Source organism: Carcharodon carcharias, chromosome 4 (genome assembly GCF_017639515.1).
Source record: "Carcharodon carcharias isolate sCarCar2 chromosome 4, sCarCar2.pri, whole genome shotgun sequence".
In the NCBI taxonomy this organism is placed as follows: domain Eukaryota; kingdom Metazoa; phylum Chordata; class Chondrichthyes; order Lamniformes; family Lamnidae; genus Carcharodon; species Carcharodon carcharias.
This window is the reverse complement of record NC_054470.1, coordinates 66826749-66853152: the sequence shown is the minus strand read 5'-3', so window position 1 is coordinate 66853152 and position 26404 is coordinate 66826749. Positions and strand designations below refer to the sequence as shown.

The following is a 26404-nucleotide window of genomic DNA, read 5'->3' as shown; positions in this document are numbered from 1 at the left end:
TGGGTGCTCCCAGAGTGGAACCACGGTCTCAGGGAAGACTTATTAGAAAGTGTGGGGATTCTCCTTGTGATTCTTCATCAATTAACGGATAGGAAATCTTGGGAGTGTGATTATAATTACCCAATGTGTGTTCCATGTGTGTGATTTATGTAATTTAAATTCCCTTATTTCTACAATAGCCAACTTAATTAGTGCAGGTTTTGTGCTTGAATAGGGGATCCATCAACATATAGCTATCAGCTAAACCTGTAAGTGGGATCCAGCCAGAAAACTTTGTGCTTTAATAACTTGGCACGTGAAACAAATCCCACCTTAATCCTCAAACCGCATTCAGGAGACTTTACTAGCTGTTTGCTTTATAAAAGTGAAAATTTGCTATCTGCAATAATAACTTCCACTTAACGTCACACCTCTAACGTAGTAAAATGTCCCAAAGCATGTTACTAGATAAAATGTGACACTGAGCCACATAAGGAGGTATTAGAATGGGTGACCAAAAGCTTGGTCAAAAAATAGTGGGTTTGAGATGTATCTTAAAGGAGGTGGAGAAACTTGGGTTGAGAATTCCAGGGTTTATACTATATCCTCCAATTCTAAAGATGGAGCTCTCAATGATGGGGCAAAGGAAATTGGGGATTATCATGAGACAGGGGGTGGAATAATGTAGAGTTGTCCTTATAGGATTGGAAGAGGTTACAGAGAAACGGAGGAATTTGTTTAATATGATCAGAATTTTAAAGTCAAGATATCCATGGACTGGGAGCTAGTGGAGGTCAATGGATGAACATGATATAGGACAGAGGAAATGCACTCTACTGTACAGCGTCCTGGGATCCCTGAATAAGTATCATTTTGCTAATCCATTGGGAATCGCCTGAATTGGAACATTGGGAGGGTGTGGTTTGTTAGCTTCTCAAATGAAATAGCCACACAAAAATAGTTGGTCTGGCCCTTTAGTTAAGTTAGCTTCTAGTTGTGGTTAATATGAGTTTTCTTGAAATGCTGATGAAGTTTGTTTGTGATATGTTGATTGCAAGTGACACAACTTGGAAATGCGGTAAGCGATGAGGTGAATAATATGGTATCAAATCTGGAGTTTAAAATGTTCAGAGGGTCCGTTGATTCTTCAGAGCACTTGTTAAACCTACCTAGAGAGCTTCCTTTTTCCTTCCCTGGAACAGCTCTGTGTGTCGATACTGACGTGCAGAATGATCTCAAAATAAGGATAGTTGAAGATCCCGGCTTGCTAAAGCCAATTAGCTACTGTTCATGGAGCTAAGTTATTGGCACATGAATTGTGGCATTAAAAATTGCTCTGACCATGTTATCTGCTTGGCTTTTGGAAGCGTTAAGCAGATTTGACTGATCCTTCTAAACGCGAGGTAAATCGGAGGGGTTCTGTTTCCGGCAAGCAGTCGTCTCCACTGGGATGTCTCTTGGTACACTGCCTAGGGGATGCTCAATATCCAGGAGATGGCAATGAAAATCTACCGGAACTTGCATTTATAAAGCACCTTTTAATGTAGTAAAATGTTGCAAGGCTCTTCACAGAAGGGGACTTTAGGGCAGGTGATCAAAGAGAGGTTTGAGAGTGTGTTTTAAAGAGTGTCTTAAAGGTGGAGAAGGAGGCAGAGAGGTTCAGGGAGGTAATCCTAGAGTTTGGGGCTGAGGCAGCTGATTGCATGGTCAGCAATTGTGGAATGTGGAATGGGGCAGGGGGGCTCCTGGTCAGAATTGGAGGAGTCAAGAATTTTTGGAAGGGTGTAGGGCTGGAGGAGATTAGAGATAGCAAGAGCAAAGTCCATGTAGGAATTTGAACATGAAAATGAGAATTTTAAAATCAGTGGGTTTGTGGTCAATGTAGATCACACTTTATCCGCAGTCAGTAATTGTGGAACTAGGCAAAATACCTGGGCATTTTATTTATATTTAATATCCGATTTTGGGGGCTGGATTTAATAAAGCCCATCATGGCGGGAACCTTGGCATCCACGTCCTCTTCATCGGTCTTCCAGCGGTGACAAAATCTCCCTTGCTTAAGTTCAAGGGTAAAAGAGGCTGACCTGAGATTCCTGGCTGCTGGTGGTGGTAGGGGGTGGAATGCCATTTAGGCTCATTAATAAGCCAATTGACACCCATTATCCCTGAGTCAGCCAGCAAACTCTATTGGGTTTGCCAGCAGGCTTCTTGGCCGGGGTGTTGGGGGTGGTCCCTCACAGGCCACCTGTGCTTGATCAAGGGACATGGCACCGCACAGTGGGGTGCAACTGGAAGCCAGCTCCTTCCCTTGTCCCCCCCCCCCCCCCCAAATGACCAAGTGATCCCTGTCCCTTCACTCCCCTTTTGGCCTGACATCCCATGACGATCCTGGGCCTCTGTTGGGTGTATTGCCGCCAGCAGCCACTGCTCCTGATGCTGGTGGCAGGGGGAGCTGTCAGCCTCTGGCCGGCAACAGTTGGAGGGTGGGACTTCTGCCACGGATACCTCAATCATTGGAAGGCCCTACAATGCCCAGTTAAGTGCCTGGAAGGCACTTGATTCTGTTGGGCCTCTCCATGGAACTGATGGGGGTTCCCTGCCAGTTCTCCAGCGGGTGAGATCCCTGTCAGCCCAGCAGAATTCTGACCAGAGACTGAAGGAGTTAATTAATAACTGCTCTCTCGTAGTCTGTAGATGGTAACATGTTTTAACTACCATCTTTCACTCCTTCGCAATGCTTCGTCGGCCCTAATTATGATTAGGGACCAACTTCTTACACTCGGGTCTATATAGTGTTGAGACAGTATTGCTATCCTGTTGTAGCCATCTCATTTTGTTTATCCTTCGTGTAATTTATGATAGGCTTATTGTTGAGCAAGCGAAATCTACAGTGATCCTTTCCTTCCTAAAAACTTGTATTATTAAGCTTTTCGTCTTGCATTCATCGGAACACCTCAAGAATACCAATATAAGGGGAAAACAACAATTTACTTTGTATGTGAAGAGAGTGCTGATTGGTTGGCAAGTGGACTCTGATTGGCAGAGATGTTGCCATGGAGAATGCAACATTTATGGTGACTGACAGTTAACTACCAAGACACAAAGACAAAAATAGCTGGAAAATCTCAGCAGGTCTGACAGCATCTGTGGAATGATAGACAGAGTTAAAGTTTCGAGTCCGAATGACTCTTCATCAGAACTGAAGAGAAATAGAAATGAAGTGAAATATAAGCTGTTTAAGGGGGGTGGGACAGGTGGAGCTGGAAAAAGGGCCAATGATGGGTGAAGGCAAAGGAGAGATTGCCAAAGATGTCGGACAAAAGGACAAAGGGGTGTTGACGGTAGTGATATTAGTTAAGGGATGTGCTAATGGTGACATTAAGGGTGGAAAGCAGGATGAGCAAGGGACAGATGGCCCTAGTGGGGATGGGGTGGGGGAAGGGATCGAAATAGGCTAAAAGGTGGAGATAAAACAATAGATGGAAATAAATTTTAAAATAATAAATTTAAATTACTACTACTGTTGTAATTTAAATTACTACTTCGCAGTTTTCCAAAGCGCTCAATTCAGAAATTGTTCCTTTTGGATTGATAAATTGCAAATTCTGCTCTATTATTTAAGAAGGGAGAGAGGGAAAAATGGGGAATCTACAGTCCTGTGGCTTTAATATTAGATTGGCAACATTCACTCGCTCTGTTCCTAACAATGATAGAGTAGCCCTTGGACAAGTATGAGCTGATCAACATGAATTTGTGAAGGGCAGGTCACGTTCAACTAATCCTATTTGATTTTTTATTTGAGGAGGTCATTAATAACATGGATAGGGATAAGTCTATGTATGTTGCCCAAATGGGTTTTCAGAAGACATTTGATGAGATTCTGCTCAGGAGATTGGAAACAAAAATTAGAGTATGAAGTTAGAGATAATCTTATGACTTGAGTTGGAAGTGGGTTGGAGGGTAGGAGACAAAGTGTAGGGATAAAGGGATAAAAACAAAAACAAAAAAGGGATGTTCTCTGGCAGGTTGTGAAAAGTGGTCGTCCCCAGGGATCTGTAGTGAGGCCTCAGCTTTTCACCATGTATATCAGTGACTTGGATGAAGAAGTATAAGGTTATATATCAAGTGTGCAGAGCTTGAGATGGCAGAAGGCAGGAGTTGTGTGGCCTGGAGAGGAAGTAACAGAGAGACATAAGCATATTAAGTGAGTAAAACCGACAGATATGGTTTAGCGTGAGGAAGTGTGATGTCACTCACTTTGTATAAAAGAAATACTTAATAGATTCATCTTGTAATAGGGAGAATACTTTGAAGAGGTGAAAGATGTTCATGTACACAAATTGCTATACATCAGTACAAAGGTTAATCTTGAAGTTTAATGGAATGTTGATCTCTTTCTCACCTTAGGCTGCAAATGCAAAGGGGAGAAAGTTTTATTATTCAATTGTACCGAGCCTTGGTCAGATTCCATCTTGAGTATGGTGTTCAGTTTTTGGGCACTGCATTTCAGGAAGAATATATTGACCTTGAGAAGGGTATCTAAAACACTGGAGCATAATCTTAAAATTAGAACTAGGCTATTTAGGAGTGAAATCAGGATGTATTCTTTCATAAAATATAGTGGAAATCTCAAAGTGGCTCTAAATGTTGAGTCAGTTGGAACCTCAAGATCGATTGGCTTTGTCAGGTAAGGAAATGGATCAACATGGGTAATTGAGGTGCAGATCAACAAAGCTCTGGATATTAGAATAGGCTTGAGGCTGAATGGCCTTTTCATATCCATCTGTCACTTACCTCCATTCTGTGGATAGACACAGTGAATAAAGACGTCAACATTGGAAGATTATCCTTCGAGCAAACACCTTTGCATGGTGTGAATTCTGTACACCAGGGGTAAATATCTGGATTTTGGGGTGTCCCAGAGCAAACCTTAGAATTTCTCAGGTGGAAGAATTTGTCTAGAATATTCGGGGAACATTGCAGTAGTTGTCAGGACTGAAGAGATTAGGGACTGTGTGAGTATATATGCATTGTGATAACATTTCATTCTAAAGGCAACCACTTTCTGATTATATTATTTACTTTTATTTGTGTTGTGATTAATTTAACTGTGAAATTTGCCTGGTTCCATTCAAGCCTTGGATACAATTGATAACATAGTTTGCCTGGGTATACGTAGGTCAGTAAATGGCTCTGTATTGGTTAAAGAACAAGAATTGCCTAATGGTAAATGCATTCAATACAATGGAAAATTCAGTGCTGTTCTATTATATTATGGGGATTGTTTCTATTATAACATTGGCATTAGTAAAAACTGTAAGACACAAACAACTTTTTTTTGGTGAACATATTGAAAAGGAACACCTGAGTCTTTGAAATGCTAAAGCGATATGGATATTGCGAATGTAAACAAGTTATTTTATAGTATATTGTACAGGGCAGAAGAAGACCATCATTCTTCTCCTAGGTCTTTGAAAGTGTTATCCAATTAGTCCCATTCCCCTGCTCTTTCTTGATAGCCCTACAAGTTTTGTTTGACTCTTTAAATTTGCTCTTGAAAGTTATGATTGAATCTGCTTCCCCTACCCTTTTCAGGCTAAGTATTGCTGCTCGTAGCTCACAATGTATATTAAAAAGCTATCCTCCCTTTCCCCTTTGCTTGTCAGTTATCTTAAAATCCTATCTAACTAACTTTGTTTTTTCCCTGGTACTGTGGATAATGTGACTTGTGCTGGTATGAAACCATGAGCACCAGCAGCCTCCAGTTCCCATCGTTCCTATGTGACCAGCAATGGGTAAATTCTCCAATCCCCCCTCCTTCCTGGTGGGGACCCCTACTTGGAAGGTGCCCATAGTGTTGTAGCCCACCTCCAACCTGTGCTTTCTGATGAGGTGGCTCCCTGATAGAAGTGAGGGATTGGTGGACTTACCTCCTAAGCATCAGGAGCTGTTCAACTATGAGGAACATTGCAGCCAAGTTCAGTCTGACCTTTTAAATGTCCAGATGTGCTGACTTTCTGGAAAGGCCAACTGCAAGTTATTAGCAGGAAACCCTGACTATTTTTCTTCTCTCTCTTGATAAAGATGTATAAAATTTATTGAGCCCTATGAGCACAGGCCAGAGATCAGGTATAGAATCTCCTTGGTTTATGACTCAATTCCACTCTGGGTGATACATTTACTAATTGAGCCACTGAGGTGCACTCCTTTGAAGTTTAAATAATTTGGAAGTGTGCATGACAGTGCAAATTTTTTAATGGGCTGATGGAGCAACATGCTGGATGACTGCCAATTCCTCCTCCATTATCTGTTTGCCAATTATTTTTGTTTGCAGACATTAATCAAAAGTTATGCTAGGAAAATATTCTTCAAGAATTAAAAAAAATTGGTTTGTTTTTTTCTCACCCCCTATTTGTCGATTATTTAAAATTATTTTTGGACAGTTTTAAACTGTATTGACTGCTTTGCACCAATGCTGTCATGTTGCATGTGCAACCTGAATTCACAGCTGAGGCTGCACCTGATACCAGAGCACAGCAGAGTGAGAACCTCTGGAAAAGAGAGTAACTCTCTTCTGCTTTACTTCAGTGTCGATTGGGGCCTTTACACCTGATTAGCAGTTTACGAACTTCCATGCTGTGTTTCCAGAGCTCCTGCTGAAGTTACGGCGAGAGATTGGAAGGAACCCTGAAATCGTTAACAGACCCACAAATTTAGCTTTGGCATGCAGCTGAAACTGCTTGCAACAGTCAGCTTGTCTTGTGAATGCACCCATAGGAACCTCTAATTGTTTTAATTTTGCCGAAGGATTGCTTTGGTATGAACTATGATTAGGTAATGTTTATGTGGAAAATAGGTAGTCTGCATCAGTAACAGTCATGTGATTATGCCATTCCTAATTAATCTGTAATTATGCCCAGTCATATATTAAGAGTCCTAATTTATATAATGGATGTGCTATTGAGCAACTCTCAGGAGCATTTGGGTGCCTAATGAAATGTGGCATAACCTACAATTGTTGCTTTTGCAGCTAGGATGTCAGTGTTTGAAAAGGATCCTTCTGCAGTTATGCATGAATTGTATGGTGACAATCTAGTAACAACAGATGGTAAGCTCATTACAGTGGTGTACCTTTCTGAATGTATAAAGGTGTATGGAGGACACTGAAGTAGAATGTTTATTGTCAGCTGTTCAAAGTTTGATGCCATTTATGTGTCACTATTTTACAGAGAAAGTCAATGTCTTTGACACATCCTATACTACCTCTATGTGTAAGCTGTTTGGAGACACCGTCTGCTTCGCAAATGGTATGTTCCAGTGTTTGTCTGAGGAAAGCAAGTATGATATTAGCATGGAGCTGCTGGGGCACAGTCAGTAAAATGCACTGGACACTGCGCTGGTTTGCCAAGGATTCAGGTTTCCACAGAAGCTCAAGGATGAGTCCAAGCATAAAATCTCCCATAGATCAGTGCAATCAAGGAATCTCCCATAGATCAGTACAACCAAGGAATCTCCCATAGATCAGTGCAATCAAAGAATCTCCCATGGATCAGCGCAATCAAGGAATCTCCCATAGATCAGCGCAATCAAGGAATCTCCCATAGATCAGCGCAATCAAGGAATCTCCCATAGATCAGCACAATCAAGGAATCTCCCATAGATCAGCTCAGTCAAGGAATCTCCCATAGATCAGCGCAGTCAAGGAATCTCCCATAGATCAGCGCAGTCAAGGAATCTCCCATAGATCAGCGCAATCAAGGAATCTCCCATAGATCAGCACAATCAAGGAATCTCCCATAGATCAGCGCAATCAAGGAATCTCCCATAGATCAGCGCAGTCAAGGAATCTCCCATAGATCAGCGCAGTCAAGGAATCTCCCATAGATCAGCGCAGTCAAGGAATCTCCCATAGATCAGCGCAGTCAAGGAATCTCCCATAGATCAGCGCAGTCAAGGAATCTCCCATAGATCAGCGCAATTGATTTGTGACTGATATAGGACATTCTCCAGCATCACAAGGGAGTGGGATTGGCAGGAAATGTACCACTCTTCAGTTGTCTGATTGAATATTCATGGTTCTACATTTTAATTGGTTTCAGTTGACTCCTTTGACCAGCAGGCATTTGAAGCCACATGGGTGAGTCCTGCTTTGCTGTAATTGACTGAATTTAGACTAATTTCAATAGAATTTTAAGTCATTGGAGCAGTAACAAGAAAAGCACCTAGGTTAGGCTTCATTTGACTGCTGGTCACTGTAGGTACAGATGATTAATACTGGTTTCACATGTTTATGGTTCCCTTTGCACTGGGCACATTATGATGAACACCACTGAAGGGGTACAGATGGTGGACGCTAGATGTCCAATCTGGGATTAAGTATTTTGTGGGCAGGAACTGAATTTGGAAAATGGAAGCATTTATTGCCACAAGGAAAAAGCATGGGGTTGAGTTTTCAGTGAGGCTAGGATTTGGACTTGTCCCTCCAACATACCTCTGAGCTATTTTCCTGGGCCAGAATTAATTTACCATGCACAGTGGGTTTCCTGCTGTCTGCACGTAGCCGTTTGCGCAATGGAGGAAACTTTGCTGGCACTGCAGAAGAAAGGAGGGACTTTAAGGGGGCAAAAGAAAGAAGGAACTGCAGCCGTTGTAAGCCTTGGTAAAGACAGGTGCCTACAAAGGTTTGAGTTGAGGGCTCTCTCCCTCATTGGAAGAAATAGAGGCTTTTACTGCTGTCACTTTGGGCTTAATGCCCGGCAGACCCAGAAAATGGCAGTAACTGAGGCGACTTAAAGAAAACAGAGCACGGAATGTGGGGAGGAGCGTGAGAAGAGGGAAATCAAGGTTGGGTTGCTATATTATTTCAAGCACAGCCCCTTGGTTGGGGTGGGGGAAGAATTCAACCCCAGTTGCCTTTAATGTTTAGAAGTGGTTAAGAATCCAAATGTAATTATTGTATTTGACATGCAGTTTAACTTCTATTACTTACTACTTTAGTACGGATACCAGCTTGCATTTATATTGCATTCCTCATTGGCAGACAATTACATTAGAGAAAGAGAAGTGATAGGTGATAATGCATGGAGAATAAGCTAAGTCTAGGAAGGTGACCCAAGACTGGTCAAAAAGAAACCTGGGAGGAAGGTCGCATGGTAGAAGGGACTGCTTAGAGAGTCTGAGGGAGGATCTGAATGTGCAGTTGTCAGTAGTGCGGTGAAGTGAATGAGGGCGAGGGATGTCATATTTTGAGGTGTGGAGGGTAGGAAGACATCACCAAGGCGGGGTGAGGTGAGGCCCAGGAACATTCTGAAAACAAGGATGTGAATGTTGAAATGATTATATTGGGGTGCCTGGTGGCTCTCTGAGAGTGTGTGGGCGCAGGGAACATGGAACAGGGTGCCAGGCGGGGAGGACTGTGTAAGAAGGACTGATTGCAGCTGAGGAGACCTGTTTGAATATTATGAAACTCGCAGAGTGTTTTTTGGGAGGTGGGCATTCATGAAATCAAAATGATGAAAGCGTGGAACAGTTTCAAAAACAGGAGAGGGATGATAGTAGAAGGAAAGCAATTTGACAATAGAATAACTACTGGGGAGAAAGATGATTCCAGGGTTCTGCATCTCTTTGAATCAGCTGGAAATGTAGACAAAGAGAGAGCTTGTTCTTTTTTTACATTCTTGGGACATTTTTCAGCCAATTAATTACTTTTGAAGTGTAGTTACTGTTCTAATGTAGGAAACACAGTAACCAATTTGCTGGCGACAAGCTCATGTACACAGCAATGAAATAAATGATGAGATAATCTGTCAGTGATGCTGGTTGAGGAATAAATATTGTCCAAAACGCTAGTTTCTCCAGATTTTAATATTAGGCAATTGAACTGGCAAGATTAGGCAACTCTTGTTTCTTTCAGCCCCTTGAGCCAGTTCCATCATTTAGTTAGGTCGTGGGTGTTCTGCACCTCTGTTCCGCTTACCCACACTTGCTCCATAATCCCTTGATTTCCTTACCCATCAAGAATTTATTCACCCCAGCCTTGAAAGTTTCAATTGAACCCCAGCATCCATAGTGCTTGGTGCAGTGGTGTGCATAGCATGGTAGAACTGTCATAGGTATGTCATTGGTATACCTGTAGAAGCTGATGTCAGCTGATAGATTTTAAGGCCCGCCCCGCTGGCGAATACGCCGTGCAACCTCACCACCGCCAACGCTACTGCTTTCCCGTGGGTCCTGATAATCTGCTTTTGACAGTCTAGCTGAACACCTGCTGGAAGGCAGCGGAGCCTTTCTTTAAACATGCAGAACAGGTTAAAATGATGTAGTCAGGCACCAACAACTATCTTTGCTCCTATGCCTATGCAGAGAACCAACAAGGATATGGAATCGAGGTTTGAAAGATAAGTTTCTTTGTAATTTCTGGGCCAGCAGGTGCATGGGTTTGCTACAGGTCTTAAGGGAAACTCTGGGCCTCCTCTGCCGTGATTACAAGCTCTCCCTCCTGCACCCAACTGCTTAGCTTGGTGTTGAAGATTATTTCCGTTTGGGCAGCAGGAAGCTTGATGACCAGATCATGCCAAGGTCGTGTGGGAGATTGATAACAATAATACAGGTGAGGCCCAGAAACTGAGGTCCACATCGTTCTCATACTTTAGAGGGTCAGGTAGCTTTCAGTCATCTTTACACTAGCCTGCACTCTCTCATCCCTCATTAAAATCATCCCCTGTGTTTCTGGTTAATGCTTCCAATGGGTAGCATGTGTATAGTGCAGAAGAATAAACTAAGATGCCCCCACCACTCCCCACTTCAGGATTCACCAAAGGAGTGTGACAGTGGCCTGGATCTTCCTTGGAGCAGCAATCATCATTGGATTGCCGCTCCACTTGAACTTTTTCCCACCTTGATGTTGCTCCGCATGTCTTGCCACGTCTTCTGAACTGCAGCAATGTGGAGCACAGCGTTCCTTGGAGATTTCAATCGGATCGCAGTAAAGTCAGGGGAAGACAGGACACCCCTTTTTTTACGGCACTAGCCACAGTATAATTTTTAAAGGTCCAGGGTGAATGGGTAGGGTGTTGGGTGAGGTGGGTGGGCAGGGTTGCAGGTGGAGGCTGGGGATGTCTGGGGAGTTTAGTAGGGATCCTTGTGAATAGCTGAAGATGGTAGGGCCTAGAACGCTGCCTTGAAGAACTCCAGTAGTGATGTCCTGGGTTGGTTGGCCTCCAATAACCACAACCATTTTCCTCTGTACTTGGTATAACAACAACCAGTGCAGAGTTTTCCTTCAATTCCCATTGCCGTCAACTTTACTAGGGCTCCTTGATGCCACATTCAGTCAAAATGCTATCTTAATTTTAAGGGCAGTCACTCTTGCTTTACCTCTGGAATTCAGCTCATTGAGTTTTTTTGTTATTGATTCATGAGATGTGGCACTGCCGGCTAGGCCAGCATTTATTGCCCATCCGTCATTACCCTTGAAGGTGGCAGTGAGCTGCCACTTTGAACCGCTGCCACTTTAAATCACTGCCACCCATGATTGCTTTTAGAAAGGGAATTCTAAGGTTTTGACCCAGTAACAGTGAAGGAACGGCAATATAGTTCCAAGTCAGGTTGGTGTATGGCTTGGAGGGAAACTTTGCAGGTGGTGGTGTTCTCATACATCTGCTGCCTTTGTCCCCATTGGTGGTAAAGGTCATGGTTTTAGAGGATGCTGTCAAAGGACCCTTGGTGAGTTGTTGCGGAGACCTTGTAGATTGTGTACAGTACTGTCACTGTGTGTTGGCGGTGGAGAGAATGAGTGTTGATGATGATGGATGGGGTGCCAAACAAGTGGGCTGCTTTGTCCTAGATGGTGTTGAGCTTCTTGAGTGCTCATGTAGCTGCACTCATCCAGACAAGTAGAGAGTACTCCATCACACACCATTGTGCCATTTAGATAGTGACAAACTTTGGGGAGTCAGGAGGTGAGTTACTCGTCACAGAATTCCCAGCCTTTGACCTGCTCTTGTAGCCACATAGTTATATGGATAGTTCAGTTCAGTTCAGTTTCTAGCCGATGATAACACCCAGGATTTTGATAATGGAGTATTCACTGATGGTGTTGCTACTGAATGTCAAAGGGTTATGGTTAGATTCTCTCTTGTTGGAGATAGTCATTGCCTGGCATTTGTGTGGCACAAATGTAACTTTCCACTTATCAGCTAAAGCCTGAATGTTGTCCAGGTCTTGGACACGGTCCAGGTCCAGGTCTATGGACACGGACTGCTACAGCTACAGAAAAGTTGAATGAAAGTAAAGCTGGATGGACCATCCAGCATTGACAAGGTCACTCACTGCCTAGTTGACCCAAGGTCATCCTTGCTTACATCTGCCAAAATTGGGAGAGATGACCCACAGACTAGTCAAGTAACAGCCTGACAGTCATACTCACCTAATCATACCTTGCAGCTAATGTCTGAGACTGCTCCATTAATGTCTTTGGGTCTGTCTCATTGATACATGTGGGACAGAGTGGTGTGGAGTTGGGAGGGACTGGCCCTTGGAGTGCTCAACATTGACCCATGGCATCAGGTTAAACATAGCAAGAAAACCTCCTCCTGATTACCACCTACTGTCCTCCCTCAACTGATGGATAGTACTCCTTCATGTTGAACACCACTTGGAAGAAGCACTGAGGGTAGCAAAGATCAAAATATACTCTTCGTTGGGGACTTCAGCGTCCATCGGCAAGAGTAGCTCGGTAGCACCACCCTGACCCAGTTTGTGGAATCCTGCAGGACACATCTGCCAGACTGGGCTTGCAGGAAGCCTTGAAAGAACTAACAAGAGAGACAAACCTACTTGACCTTACGCTTGCCAATCTATCTGTCACAGATGTCCATGAAAGTATTGGTAAGAGCAATTGCTCAACAGTCCTTGTGGAGACAAAGCCCTGACTTCACATTGAAAATACCCTTCCTGTTGTTTGCACTACCACTGCATTAAACGGGATGGATTCAGAACAGAGAAAGCAGTTCAAAACTGGGCATCCCTGATGTGCTGTGGGCGATCAGCAGCAGAATTGTATTCAATCACAATCTGTAACTGCTTGGCCCACCATATCACTCACTCTATCATTATCATCAATGGGGAGTGCAGGAGAGCATGCCTGGGCAGCGGCAGGCATACCTAAAAAGCTGCACCACAGGATTACCTGCATGCTGAGCTGTGGGAGCATCATGTGATAAACAGAACTAAGCATTCTAATAACCAATCAAATCAGATCAGATCAAAGCTCTGCAGTCCTGCCACATCCAGTCATGAATAGTGGTGGACAATTAACTGAAGGAAGAGGGTCCACTAATATCTCCATCCTCAGTAATGGGGGAGCCCACTATATCAGTGCAAAAGACAAGGCTGAAGCATTTGCAACCATCTTCAGCCAGAAGTGCCCAGTGGACGATCCATCTCTGCCTCCTCCTGAGATGCCCCAGCATCACAGCCTTCAGCCAATTCGATTCACTCAGGGTGATTTCAAGAAATGGCTGAAGACAGTGATGCAGCAAAGGTGATGGACTCTGGCAACGTCTTGGGCTGTGGTGCTCCAGAACTAGCTGCATCCATAGCCAAGCTGTTCTGTTACAGCTTCAAGCTGGCATCTACCTGACAATGTGGAAAATTGTCCAGGTATGTCCTGTTCACAAATGCAGGACACAGTCATTCCAGGCAGTTACTGTCCCATCATCCTGCTCTCAGCAAAGGAATGGAAGATGTTGTCGACAGTGCTATTAAGTGACGCTTACTCAACAATAACCTGCTCAGTGAGGGGCCAGGTGCCCTCAGCTCCAGACCTCATTACAACCTGTCCAAACATGGACAAAATAATTGAATTCCAGAATGGAGTTGAGTGGCTGCCTTTGACACCTGGGCAACATTTGACTGAGTGTAGTATCAAGGAGCCCTAGCAAAACTGAAGATGATGGGAATTGGGGGTGTGAAGGACGGAGAAAACTCTCCAGTGATTGAGATCATACCTAGCACAAAGAAGGATGATTGTGGTTGTTGGAGGCCAATGATCTCAGTCCTAGCACATCATGTGGAAGTTCCTCAGGATAGTGCCTTTGGCTCAACTATCTTCAGCTGCTTCATCAATAATCTTCCCCCCCAAAGGTCAGAAGTGGGGATATTTGCTGATTTGCGCACAGCTCAGTATCATTCGTGACTCTTCAGATAGTGAAGCAGTCTGTGCCCAAGACAACATTCAGGCTTGGGCTGATAAGTGGCATGCAAAATTTGTGTCACATTAATGCTAGGCAATAATCATATCCAACAAGAGAGAACGTAATCATCTCCCCATGACATTCAATGGCATTGCCATCACTCAATCCTCCACCATCAACATCTGTGGGTTATCATTGACCAGAAACTGAACTGGACCAGCCATATAAATACCATGGCTACAAGAACCTTCCAAACCTGTGACCTCTACCACCTGTTACGGCAAGGGCAGCAGACACATGGGAACACCACCACCTGCAAGTTCCCCTTCAAGTCACACCATCCTGACTTGGTACTTTGTCACAGTTTCTTTACCGTCGCTGGTTCAAAATCCTGGAACCCCCTTTCCTAACAGCATTGTAGTTGTCCATACAACACATGGACTACAGCAGTTCAGGAAGGGAGCTCATCACCATCTTCTCAAGGGCAATTAGGGATGGGTAATAAATGCTGGCATAACCAATGATGCCCACATCCCATGAATGATTTCATTTTTTTTTTTAAATGCATGTCCGAGGCTAGGAATTGTTTGGTGAGCAACTCACCTGACTCCTCAAAGCTTGTCCACCATATGCAAGTCAGGAGTGTGATGGGATATTCCCCACTTGCCTGGATGAGTGTAGTTCCACCAACACTAAAGAAACTGAACAACATCCAGGACTAAACAGCCCACCTGACCTGCACCCCATCCACCACCTTAAACATTTGCTTCATCCACCACCAGCACACAGTGGCAGCAGTGTGTACCATCTACGCAATGTATTGCAGCAATTCACCAAGCCTCTTCAGACAGCATCTTCCAAACCAGTGACCTTCAGCACTTGGAAGGACAAGGACTGCAGACGCATAGGAACAACACCCCCCGAAGATTCCGTCCAAGCCACACACCATCTCCTGGCTTTGAAATATATTGCTGTTCCTTCACTGTTGCTGGGTCAAAAGCCTGGAACTGCACTGTCAGTGTACCTACACCCCATTGACTGCATTGGTTTGAAAAGGCCACTCACCACTACCTTCTCTAAGGACAGTTAGGGATGGGCATCAAATGCTGACTTTGTTACTGACGCTCCCATCCTGTGAAGGAAATAAAGCAAGCCCAGGAACTGCTAACCTGAAGCTTCAGAGTCTCTTATCCCTGGTCAATTGTGGGAGACGTCCTCAGATCTGAAGTGCTGTAGACTATGCGATAATGGAGATCACCAGAATTGTGAATGTCATTGTAACTTGGGGCTTGGTGGTGGGGTTTAGCACTGGTGCAAGTTGTTGCTTGAGATAATACAAGCGTATTTGAAAGTAATTTGAAGTAGCTAATCGTATTAGAAGTAGATCCAAATGCTTGATTGCATTTGTTAAAAGTCTGAATTGGGCACCCTGTGGTTATGATATAGATACAGGAAACATTGTTAGTTATAGGTGCTCAAATATGGTAAATATTTTTATATAAATTGAACTGGAAGCAATTTTACACAATGTAATATCTGTAGCTAAATATATGACTTGAGGTCAGAAAGGCCCAAGGTGTCTGTCTTTTTAAACAGCATACACACAGAGACACTCTTGTTCAAGTATGTCTCCAAAACCTCTCCAGATTCTTGTAATTGGACTGCTTGGCGCCTCTCCTTAAATTGGGTCTCCAGATTTCCTGCTTCAGTTTGCTCCAGCATGCATGTGATACTATGGAACTATTATGTTAAATTGTGTAGCTTTGCTATAAAATTGCAGATTATTGTGCTGCTTTGAGGTTTTTTCATGTATTTTTTTCTAACAGATTTTATCTGCCTCCCTGCCAGACAGGTAGGCTTAAAATTGAGTCCATACTGACAAATATATTTATTGCTTGTTTTCATTGAATTTCTCATGACCTGGGCCTACATGAAACATAGCAATCACAGATGAGGAAGACCATTTAGTCTATCTTAATTCATCCATCTCGAGTGACAAAGTCCACCAACTAATTGGTCTTTAACTGAATCCAGGGTTTAAAACTCCCCACTCTATCTGGGAGTCCATTACCCTTTGTATAGAAAAATTTCCTAATATCAGTCCTAAACCTTTTTTTCACTGGTTTAAGCCTGTGTCCCTTCCCTACTTTTGCAATGTGCAGTAGTATTCTGGATTTACTTTTTCCATTCCCAGAGCTATCTTATCTATCTCTACAAGATCACCTCTTTAGCCAATTCCTTTCAAGGTTGAAAAGCCAAGGTTTTCCAGTGTTTTCTCAATTGTGGTTCCTCTCCGTACACACTCCAATGTTTGATTATCTCCTTGACCAGAACTGTACATGGTATTGAAAGTGTGCCATGATGAGACCATTCTGCAACGTGATCATGACTTCCTCTGGCTTGTATTCTGGTGTTAAGGACTGTATGGTTTTTACTGGTTTTGATTCCTGCTGTGCATTGGTTGGACATGTTGAGTACTAAGGCCCCTTAATCTCACTAAACTTCACTCATAGCTATTTCAACACTCTTTGTGGAGTACATGTTACCCATCTGCAGTACTTTAACACCTTGTTTGTGAAATTTCATTTGTTGTTCTGTCCACTTACACATTCTGTGATTTCTAATTTGCCTCCTCTGATTCCACTGCTTTTCCTCCTAGTTTGGTAACACCTTCAAACTTGACCAATGCATTCTTAGTCCAGTTCTTAATAGACCTGAGTTTACAACACAAACTGTCACTAAATTGACAATCTTGATCGTCGGGAAACGCAAAACAAATGCCAGGAGCTGCTCTTCTGAGGCCATGACTAATAACTCATTGTTGGAACAGAGTGCAAGAAGCTTCATGCTGCATGTGGCTTGTGTTAAGATGCTGCTTAAAACCTACCTCTTTGGTCACCTGCCCTGACGCCTTCCTCCTTTTACACGGTGTTAGTTTTTGTCTGATTACGTGACTGTGAAGCACTGTGCTACACTTTGCACATTTAAAAACTTCATATAAATGCAAGTTGTTGTTACAACAGACCAGGGCAGTGTTTGATGTTGGCACTAGGTGCCCAATCAGAATATATTTCATGACATTTTATTTTACAAAAACTACTACAAATACTTCTAGTTTCCTTTCCTCAAAAGCTTTCTAATACGTTTATTCTTCCATAGTAAAATTAATAGGTGGAGGATGCTGCTACTTGTATTCACCAAAGAAACAGATTTTATATTTTTTGACTTGTGGTCACTGATGAACTGCTTTGGGTTTTGCTAAGTCATCGTGAGTCATAAATCTCTTTAGTGACTTACTAAGCTCTTGGAATAATTTGTTTTGAGGTCACTAACTATAACTTGCTGAAAGCCAACTGCTTCTGCCTCAGAATGAAAAGAAAATCTTGATTCCTTTGTTTTTTCTTACCCCCATAAGTTTAAAGCAAAATGTGTGCTGTTCTAATACATCTCCCCTGGGGTGCTTGGTTACAAATTGAAAAGAATGCACAGATGGCAACAGAAAGCCCTGGCCTGTCTTTACTTAACAGTTCTGGGAATGATGAATCGAGGGACAATTGGCCCTTTTGAGTTTAAAGGGAGAGCAAGATTAGAGCCTGCCACTAGTGCATATTGGAAAAACTTGCATGTGGTCTTATGGTGCTGGTAAATTGTAGCCGCTCTGCCCGATTTCTTCCTGTGAGAGAGCATTACATCATGAGACAATCCACATTATGCAAGAAGCTGGTAGAACAGGATTGAGGAGTTAGTCTTGTTTTAAATAAATTTACACAGGAATGAGAAATGTATCATTTGAGTTGTAGTTTTCACTGCTCCTGTAGAACTACAAGTTCCACAACCTGCTGAGACTCTTTAAGTAGTAGGGGGTAGGTAGGTGTGAGCTATTGAGTATCAATGATTTATTTACTTGTATAAAATGGCAAGGTAGCCTGCAGTAAGTGCTTGCTGCTTTATTGGACTATTGAAAGAGAGAGGAAAAAAGTTACTTGACTAGTGCCATGATGAATCCCATGATAAGGAGCGCACTTGGAGCTTCACAGGGTTTTGCACAGAGCTTATTCCCATCCTTTCCAATGTGGGAATGGTGACCTTGTGGCTTGACCGTGCTGCGGTGTCTAACAATTTGAGTTCCAAGAAAGGATCACACACATATAGAGAAACTCAAAAATGTTCATGCATTAATATTTTTTTTTAAAAGTCCCTGAATTGCGATGTAGGCTGACACTGTCTTCCAGATCAGTAGTTGTTATGATCGACTACTAGATGTTTTTGATGTTAAAATTATCGTTTATTTCCTTAGAGACCGGGCAGTTCAGAGGACTGCTAGCCACCTGGGTTCAGGAAAAACTCTCAACCCAGGAGTTTCGCTTACAGCTGGCTCATCACCATAAATTACCTGATGGCAAATCCTGCAGTATGATGAGTTTATGACTTGCAGATCATAACTTCTGGGACCCACCACATGCATGTTCCAGCACTCCTGAGTACTCTGGCCCAGGATTTTCATACATACTGTATCAACTGTGCATTTCTCGTACCTGTTTAGGATTTCTCTCATGATAATACTGCTGGTGTTGCTTCATGCCTAGAGATGCAGGAGTGTCTTCCTCAATCGAATATTGAGACTGTAGGACAGTGTTCCTACACAGGAAATAGTGTTGTGTACCTCTGACCCATAAGTCTCTGTGATGGACTTGTGTTTACACCTTCACTTGGTGTGTTGTGTCAATCTTCCGGAGCTAGAAACTCTGATCAGATTCTGTGCATTTCATGACGAACTGGTTGACAATCTTTTTGATGGCATTCTTGGCTTTGCCATTGGACTGCAAGTAGTGAGATAATGTTGCATTCTCAGTCACCATCTCTTGACAAACACTGCAAATTCTGTGGGTGCAAATTGTGAATTTTCCTACTAGCAAGCCTGGTATCCCAAATCCTGCATGCATCTCTTGGAGTTCTCTCAGAACATTGCACCTAATAAAGTTACTGTAATAAATGCATACAACAAGCAGAGTATGATTATGTAACTCACACAGATAAGCCCCTTTTTTATCAAAGAGCTACATCTCTTGCTGCAATAATAGTTCCTTACCTAGAAAACTACAATGAGCCAAACAGAGATAACACCTCGCAATGTGTTTTTTAAGCTGTTTTGATATACTGGGCCAACAGAGGCTGTCACTGACCATGGATACAAAATTCTGTGACATTTTATGTTGAATGTGCTACTTAATTCATACACAAAGCATCTAGTACCATTAGGTGTTGCCCTTTGAATATCAAATTCCCTTGGACAGTTAGGTCATCTACGTGGTCACAGTAAGGGTGGAAGCATTCATGTACAGGTATCTCCAATTTAATCCCATACCAGCCTTGCTGAATAGTAACACAGTTACTTCTCAATAAGGTCATTTGCTGCAGCATGATAAAAATGTTGCCAATGTGAGTCTTTAACAGAAAATGATTTGCAATGATCAGTTTTCTCCCACTTGCGTGTAAAGCCACAGGCATTATTGTCTGGCAGGTAAGCTCTGCTCATTTTGTCTGCTAGGACCATCCTTTTTCTGTTCTTTTAGAAGATACTTTCAGGCAAAACTTTTGGAGTCTTAACAGTGTTCTTTGAAGTCTCTGCAGCGTTATTCAATGACTTGAGAACAATTGCTTTCAAAGGACAGTGCTCCATTTCAGTATTCACAACCTTTTAGCCATTGATGTAATCTTCAAATTTATCACAGGAAAACATAATTGCGAGAAACTCTTTCTCAATCAGTGCATATCTCATCACTTTAAAGCTTTTGAAGTATACACAGATGGTTTTCCATTCTGAAGCAGTGCTGCTGTAAATCCAAATTGCCCAATAAAAGGAACTTCTGGTCAAGAAATTCTATTTTGATAATGTTTTGCACCACTCCACAATTGTTGTAGGAAAGGTTCTAGGTTCTTAATCAGGGCTTTTAATTGCTACTTCAAGTGTTCTCCAAAATCAACTGTCGCAAGATCGTGTGCAATGACTTCTGTCCCTTGCAGCCCTTCCAGCAGCTTATGCATCTTGGCCCTGAGCTGACTCTAAATGGCCTACGCCTCCAGTGGAATGTCCAGAAGCACATTTTGGCCATCGAACCATGAGTGTGTTAGCACCTCGTGAGTGGGTAGCTGCACATTTAGTCATTAACCTTAATCTCCCTTGATTTCCTTATTTTGATGCTTAAGGATATAAGCAGATAGGTAGTGTGCCATTCTTGGGTATGCCTGGTGTTCAATTGATCCATGAGGTTGGCCTTGTTACAGGAGTGAAGATGTCCTGAATGACCTGAATACACGGTTTCCTTTAGTTCATCTCTTAAAGGCATGGTACCTGACATGGGACAACTGCTGGAAATCTTGTTGTTTTTCAAATTTCCATGCACCTTTTCATTTGCACAGTATTTGTGTGGCATTGAGATGATGGGTTATTGTCCATGGCCTGATATGGAAAGTATAGTTAGGTAGGAGTATAGGGTTCTCATTAAATCTTTTTTAAAGGCTGTGCCACCTTGGATAATTTCTCAATGCCTAGTTTTGGGCAGGAAGTTTTTGCGCATTTGCATTTCTTGAGGTTTTTTGTGGTTTTCTTGGTGTGATGGCCATGGAGCCTTAGTCATTTTGGACAGTTATCAAAGAAACCAAAAGAGATAATGACTGATTTTACAATCCCTGCACTGCTAATCCAATGGACCAGCCTACTTACTGTTGAAGATCCCTACTTAAATGAACCAGTGCAACTTGCTGTTATCATCATCCTCCCACTATGGCAAAACCAAGATTCATACATCTTTGAGAGTTCTGTTAGCCAGAATGGTGATTCTGCATTAATTTTAATCTTAAAAATGTAGTACAAACTTCTGCTTTGCAGACCATCTTTCTTAGGAAAACACTGCAGCTGACTGGCCTGTTTGGAGGCAAGCACTGAAATTTTGTTCAGTATGTTTCGAGGACTATCTATGCCAAACTCACAACACCCAACATGGTCAGAGGTGGTGCAGAACCTTCCCCCAAGCACTAACTATGACATGAGCTGCCAGTTCTGTGGGCATCCATACCGATCCCACATCGGGCCCTTCAGTCCGAGAGGACCCACAGAAGCTTGGACATAGTTGAATAATGAGTCTACAACCACTTGTTGACGCCACGTATATCAATCACTTTAGGAAGGCTGTGAAGATCCTTGGGAGGGTGTAGAGGAGACTTGCCAGAATGGTTCCGGGAATAAGGGAATTCGGCTACTAGGTTAGGTTGGAGAAGCTGGGATTGTTCTCCTTGGTACAAAGGAAGTTGAAGGAGGATCTGCTAAGGGTGTACAAGATTATGATTGGTGTGGCTAAGGTAGACAAAAGCTGTTTTGATTAGCTGATGGTGCAAGGTTAAGGAGACACAGATTTAAGGTTTAGGGCAATAGATACAAGGAAGATGTGAAGATGAACTCTTTTACACAGTGAGTGGTAATGACCTGGAACATTCTGACTTTAAGTGGTGGAAGGGGAAGTGATCATTGATTTCAAAAGAAAATTTGAGGGAAACATAGTAAACTTGCAGGGCTACAGGGCAAATGGGACTGACTGGATTGTTATCCAGAGAGCTGACATGGATTCAGTATGAATGGCCCCCTATAATGATTCCCAAGACTCTAACACTCTTAATTCCAATGAATTTTCAAAAGTTGTTTCTTTAATTCAAATTCTCAGTAAAGATCAGCGATATAACAATGAGCAAATTAATCACCTAATGAACATGTCACAGATTTATCTTAAAACATTAAACTATAAGTAGCTAAACAATTCAGGAGAAAGAAAATGGGCTTCAAAATATTCAAGAGTGAATATCGATAAAGATCGTTAACCTGTGAATATCATTGACTAAAAGTGTTAGTTTGACTCAGTTGGTGGCACTTTTTGCCTACGGAGTCTTCTGCTTCTGCTGCTTTGGTTGTCATCATCATCACAGACTAACATGTGTATTCCACCAACATTTCTGAATATGGTTAACAATGCTATAATGATCAGAGAATCTTTTTTTTTGAGAGATATTGATTGAGAGATAGATATTGGTCAGGACACAGGATAACGTCCCCTACTTTTCTTCAAATGGTGCCATAGGATCTTTTACATTCACCTGAGCACACAGATGGGACCCTCTGTTTAACGTTTCATCCGAGCCAAACTGATGTGGGTTCAAACTAGGATGTAGGAACAGTGCTCTCCTGATGGAGTGCTGCATTGTTAGAAGTAATGCCAGTTGAAGCGCTGAGCTTGTTCAAATAGATAGAAAAGATCCATTGGCAACATTTAAAGAAACGCAGACAATTTTTCCTGGTGCCCTGAGCAAAATTGAATCTTAACTAACTCTACCAAAAACAGATTTAATTGTCACGTGCTGCTTGTGGAACCTTGCTGTGTGTAAATTGTTGTGTTGCCTACCCAACAATAACTGCACTTCAAAAATAATTATTTGAATTAAACTGATATAAAACATGGGCTGTTTGGCCTAACCAGTATTTGTTGGTGTTTATCCCAGTCATGAGCAGTAGTTCTAATCTCATGTGGCCCCCATTCTCATCCTTGTTTTTTTTTCTTCAATTGCCTATCTAATCGATTCTTGAATATTGGCTTTGTCTTTGTTTCAATCACTCTGTCTAATAATATATTTAATTCTTTAGATGTGAGAGACTTTGGGATGTCCTTTTAAAGAGTTGCTACTGGTCAATAGACTTTAATTGGTACCATCAATGTATAACTTCAGTGAACAGTATTTTGTAACTGTAATCTCTAATGTTGGACTTTTAAAATGCATTTTTAGTGGGTGTTTTTACCAAAGGGTTTTTTTTCTTCCTGGTCTTTAGGAGAAGAGGCACAATTATTAAGGCTGTCACTAATGCAGCTGTTTAGAGGCAAAGCACTTGATACCTATGCAGATTATATTAACAGGTACGTGTCTGTGTGCACATTAAATACGCACATCTAATGCTGATTGTGATTGTTCAATTAAGCAATAACCCAAAACTGGAGCCCTATTGAAATTTTCTGTGCCTGAAGTGTGATGCTTATTTTAATGCATTAATGTACTTGAACGACTACAATGTATCACAGTTAGATATTGTAGGCCTTGAAAATCCATGGCAGTTCCTGTGAACTCCCACTGCAAGTTTACTGGAACAGCTCCAGACTTGGTCAGGATTCTGATACACCAAGTCTTGACCTTGAGATGTTTTCTGGGAAGGCCTTGTGGGGGCAGATGCAACTCCTAAAATTGAGGATTTCTGGTTAGTTGGGACCTGGTTTAGCAGTGACACAGGCATTCCTGGTCTTGCCAGTTATACATCACTGAAACCTGCAGAGATGCAGGCAACATGAAGGCCTGGGCAGATCTTGGGACCCCTGATCCCCCAAAGATCTGACCACAATCTGCCATGTCCTGAAAGCTAGAACCTTATCCTTACTGCCAACAGCACCCCACCCCCACACCCCAACCTGAGTTTGAGCCGGCTTCGAATGGCTCTGGAGGGGTGGTGTTTGCATCTTCCTATTGCCAAAGGCCAATACCTGGCAGCTCCACTTCTTCACTCATCACCTTTTAGTGATAAATAAAATATAGCAGTATGTGCAATCCTGATTATAGCTCCTGGGTTTTAAACAAATATGAAAAAAATGTTTGGTTATGGCTAAACTAAATACTTTCCTTAACTACTTGTTCTCGATTTATATAAACTCTGAACAAAGGGGTTAGTTTTCTGAGATTCTGCCCTGGTCACAGAGACTCATTGGACAGAAGCATCCATTTTTATATCTGGGAGCTCTAGCACACTGCTGATCGCACAGTTAGCCAGCCATGCTGCTCCCTGCACCCTGTATTCCTACTCATGATCATGTTTGGCGCGAGTCTATGCTGAGAGTGAAGCCGCAGAGTCTATGCTGAGAGTGAAGCCGCAAATAAAAAAGTAGTTGGTAAGTCATTGAGCTTTGAATTTTCTTTTAAAAGACCCATTTTTCTAAATGACTTATTTTATTATTCAGGGTTTGTACAAGGAATCTGAAGGACCTCTCACTGAGGTAAGAACACAGGTTGAGATATCTGGGTTAACTAATTTTTTTGCTGGGATTAAAAGATGCTTTCCTGACTTGTTTGGAATGTTCAGATCGCTTGTCAGTTTATAAATGAAGGTTGGGAATGGTTTGTTCTGGCTGGTATTTCATGTTGTAGAGCAGCCCTTGGATAACTTTGCTCTGATTTCCTTTACCCAACTCCTTTTTCTCTAAATTTTCCTTGTAAGTGGTAATGTCTATTTACATAGATACATTGCATAACTTCTAAATATCTATTGCCCAGCATATTAATGATCCAAGGAATATTTATTTACCTTTATTGTTTCCTGCCCATTAACCAACTTTCTGTCCATGCTCTTCCATTTCTTCTGAAAACTGTACATTTTTTTTCCAGTCACTGACTGACTCTTCTGAAAATCCCTAAATGCTGCAATTCCTTAATTGTCCCACTCTAACTTTGCAAATCCTTGCAGCCATACAACCCTCCCAAGACCTCAACTTCCATCTGACTCTGGCTCCTTGTGCGTTTCCAGCTTCCTTCACCCCACCAGTGGAGCCTTCAGCTGTCTGGACCCTAAGCTCTGGAATTCCCAATCTAAATTTCTTTGCTGCTCCATCTTTCTCCTACACCTTCAATCAAGATTATCATCACCTGTCTTAAAGTCTCCTTGGATCTCGATAGAGTAGCTAGTGAGAAACTATTCCCTTTGGTACACCGTCGAGAATCAGAGGATGTTGACTTAAGCTGGTTGGCAGAAGAAGTAACAGCAACAAGAGGAAAAGCTTTCTTACGCTGCCAAGTGATTTGCACCTGGACTGCACTACCTGAGAGCATAATGAAGGCAGATACAACTGGGGCTTTCGAAAAGGAGATTGGATAAACAGCTGGAGAGCAAATTTGCAAGGCTGTGGAGAAAGCACAGGGGAGTGGGATTAGCTGAGTTGCTCTTGCAGAGATCCTGCATGAGCACGCTGTACTGTAGTCATTCTGTGATTCTTCAGCTCGGTGTCAATTTTAGTCAGTTTACGGTTCTTTGAAGAACCTTGGGAAAATTTACTACATTAAAGGTGTGATCTAAACTTGTTATCAGTCACTTCAAAATACACTAAAGTTGCCAAGGACAGCTTAATCAAAGTATGAAGAAATTATCCACTTCTAACTCGCATACGAGAAAGTATTGCTCCAACTGTTGTATGGAGAAAAATCAAAAATATAGGCATTTTGAATTAATTTATATGTAGTAACCCGTGTAATCCACCCTTGCCCACATAGTCATAAACTGCTTACCAACCTGGTAGTGATATATTACTGAGATTGGTGGAAGTAGATTCAGTAGTAACCTTCAGAAGGCAATGGGATATATACCAGAAAGGAAAAAATAATCAGGGATATGGGGAAAGAGTAGTGGAGTAGAACTAATTGGATAGCTTATTCAAAGGAAAAGAAAGGTGAGCTGAATGTAAGGTTCTATGATGCTGATTCATTTCATATGCATGCATTACATTACATAACCTATTGAGGTTAGCTAGCTAGATATAGAGCAAGGGTGGAAATTGGCACCTTCCTGGTCAGGATTACATTTCCGCTCCGCTATTGTGGCACATTTGGGTGGGGTTTTAGCCTGTCCCTCTTTTTATTTCTACTATCCCAGGGATCTGTCTATTTAAACTAAGCCTATCTGAGCCTACTTACCTGTTGAACCAGAGGGATTTACAGCATAGAAAGCGACCACTTGCCCCATCATAGCAACATATTGGTCATCCAGTCCCTAGAGCAAATTTTCTTATTCAGTTGCATAATGACTGATTTGTACCTCAACTCCATCTGTATGCTCTTTTGTCATCAGTGACTAACATTCACTTGCACTCTTCCTATATCTCCCTTTTCTTGAAATATGTGCCCTGTTTTTCTTTCTTAAAATAATACTATAGTCTTTGCCTCAACCACTGCCAAAATATTTAATAACTCAACAGTCCACCCACCCCCCCACCCGGGTCAGTCTCTTACTGGTGTCTTTATTTTGATGACCGCTCAGAATGCCAACCACTGTTTCATCATTTACACAATCAAAGTTTGTCATAATTTTAAAACCTTGTATACGTGTATTAATCTCTTGCTGTATCTCAATCTCTACTTATGGTTAATTCTTCCCATCC

At 42.2% G+C, this 26404-nt stretch overlaps 1 protein-coding gene across 9 annotated transcripts in view; it reads left to right on the top strand.

Moving 5' to 3' along the window:
- LOC121277270 (beta-amyrin 11-oxidase-like) overlaps positions 1–26404 on the top strand; it is a 122367-nt gene that overhangs the window by 5865 nt on the left and 90098 nt on the right. For 6 of the 9 annotated variants that reach the window (XM_041186533.1, XM_041186534.1, XM_041186539.1 and 3 more), the window contains 4 exons: positions 7010–7087; positions 7209–7286; positions 23047–23131; positions 24218–24253. In XM_041186533.1, the coding sequence (XP_041042467.1) occupies positions 7010–7087; positions 7209–7286; positions 23047–23131; positions 24218–24253 (277 nt within the window). The remainder of the gene's footprint in view (positions 1–7009; positions 7088–7208; positions 7287–23046; positions 23132–24217; positions 24254–26404) is intronic. The other 3 variants (XM_041186535.1, XM_041186536.1, XM_041186538.1) reach the window with 3 other exon arrangements.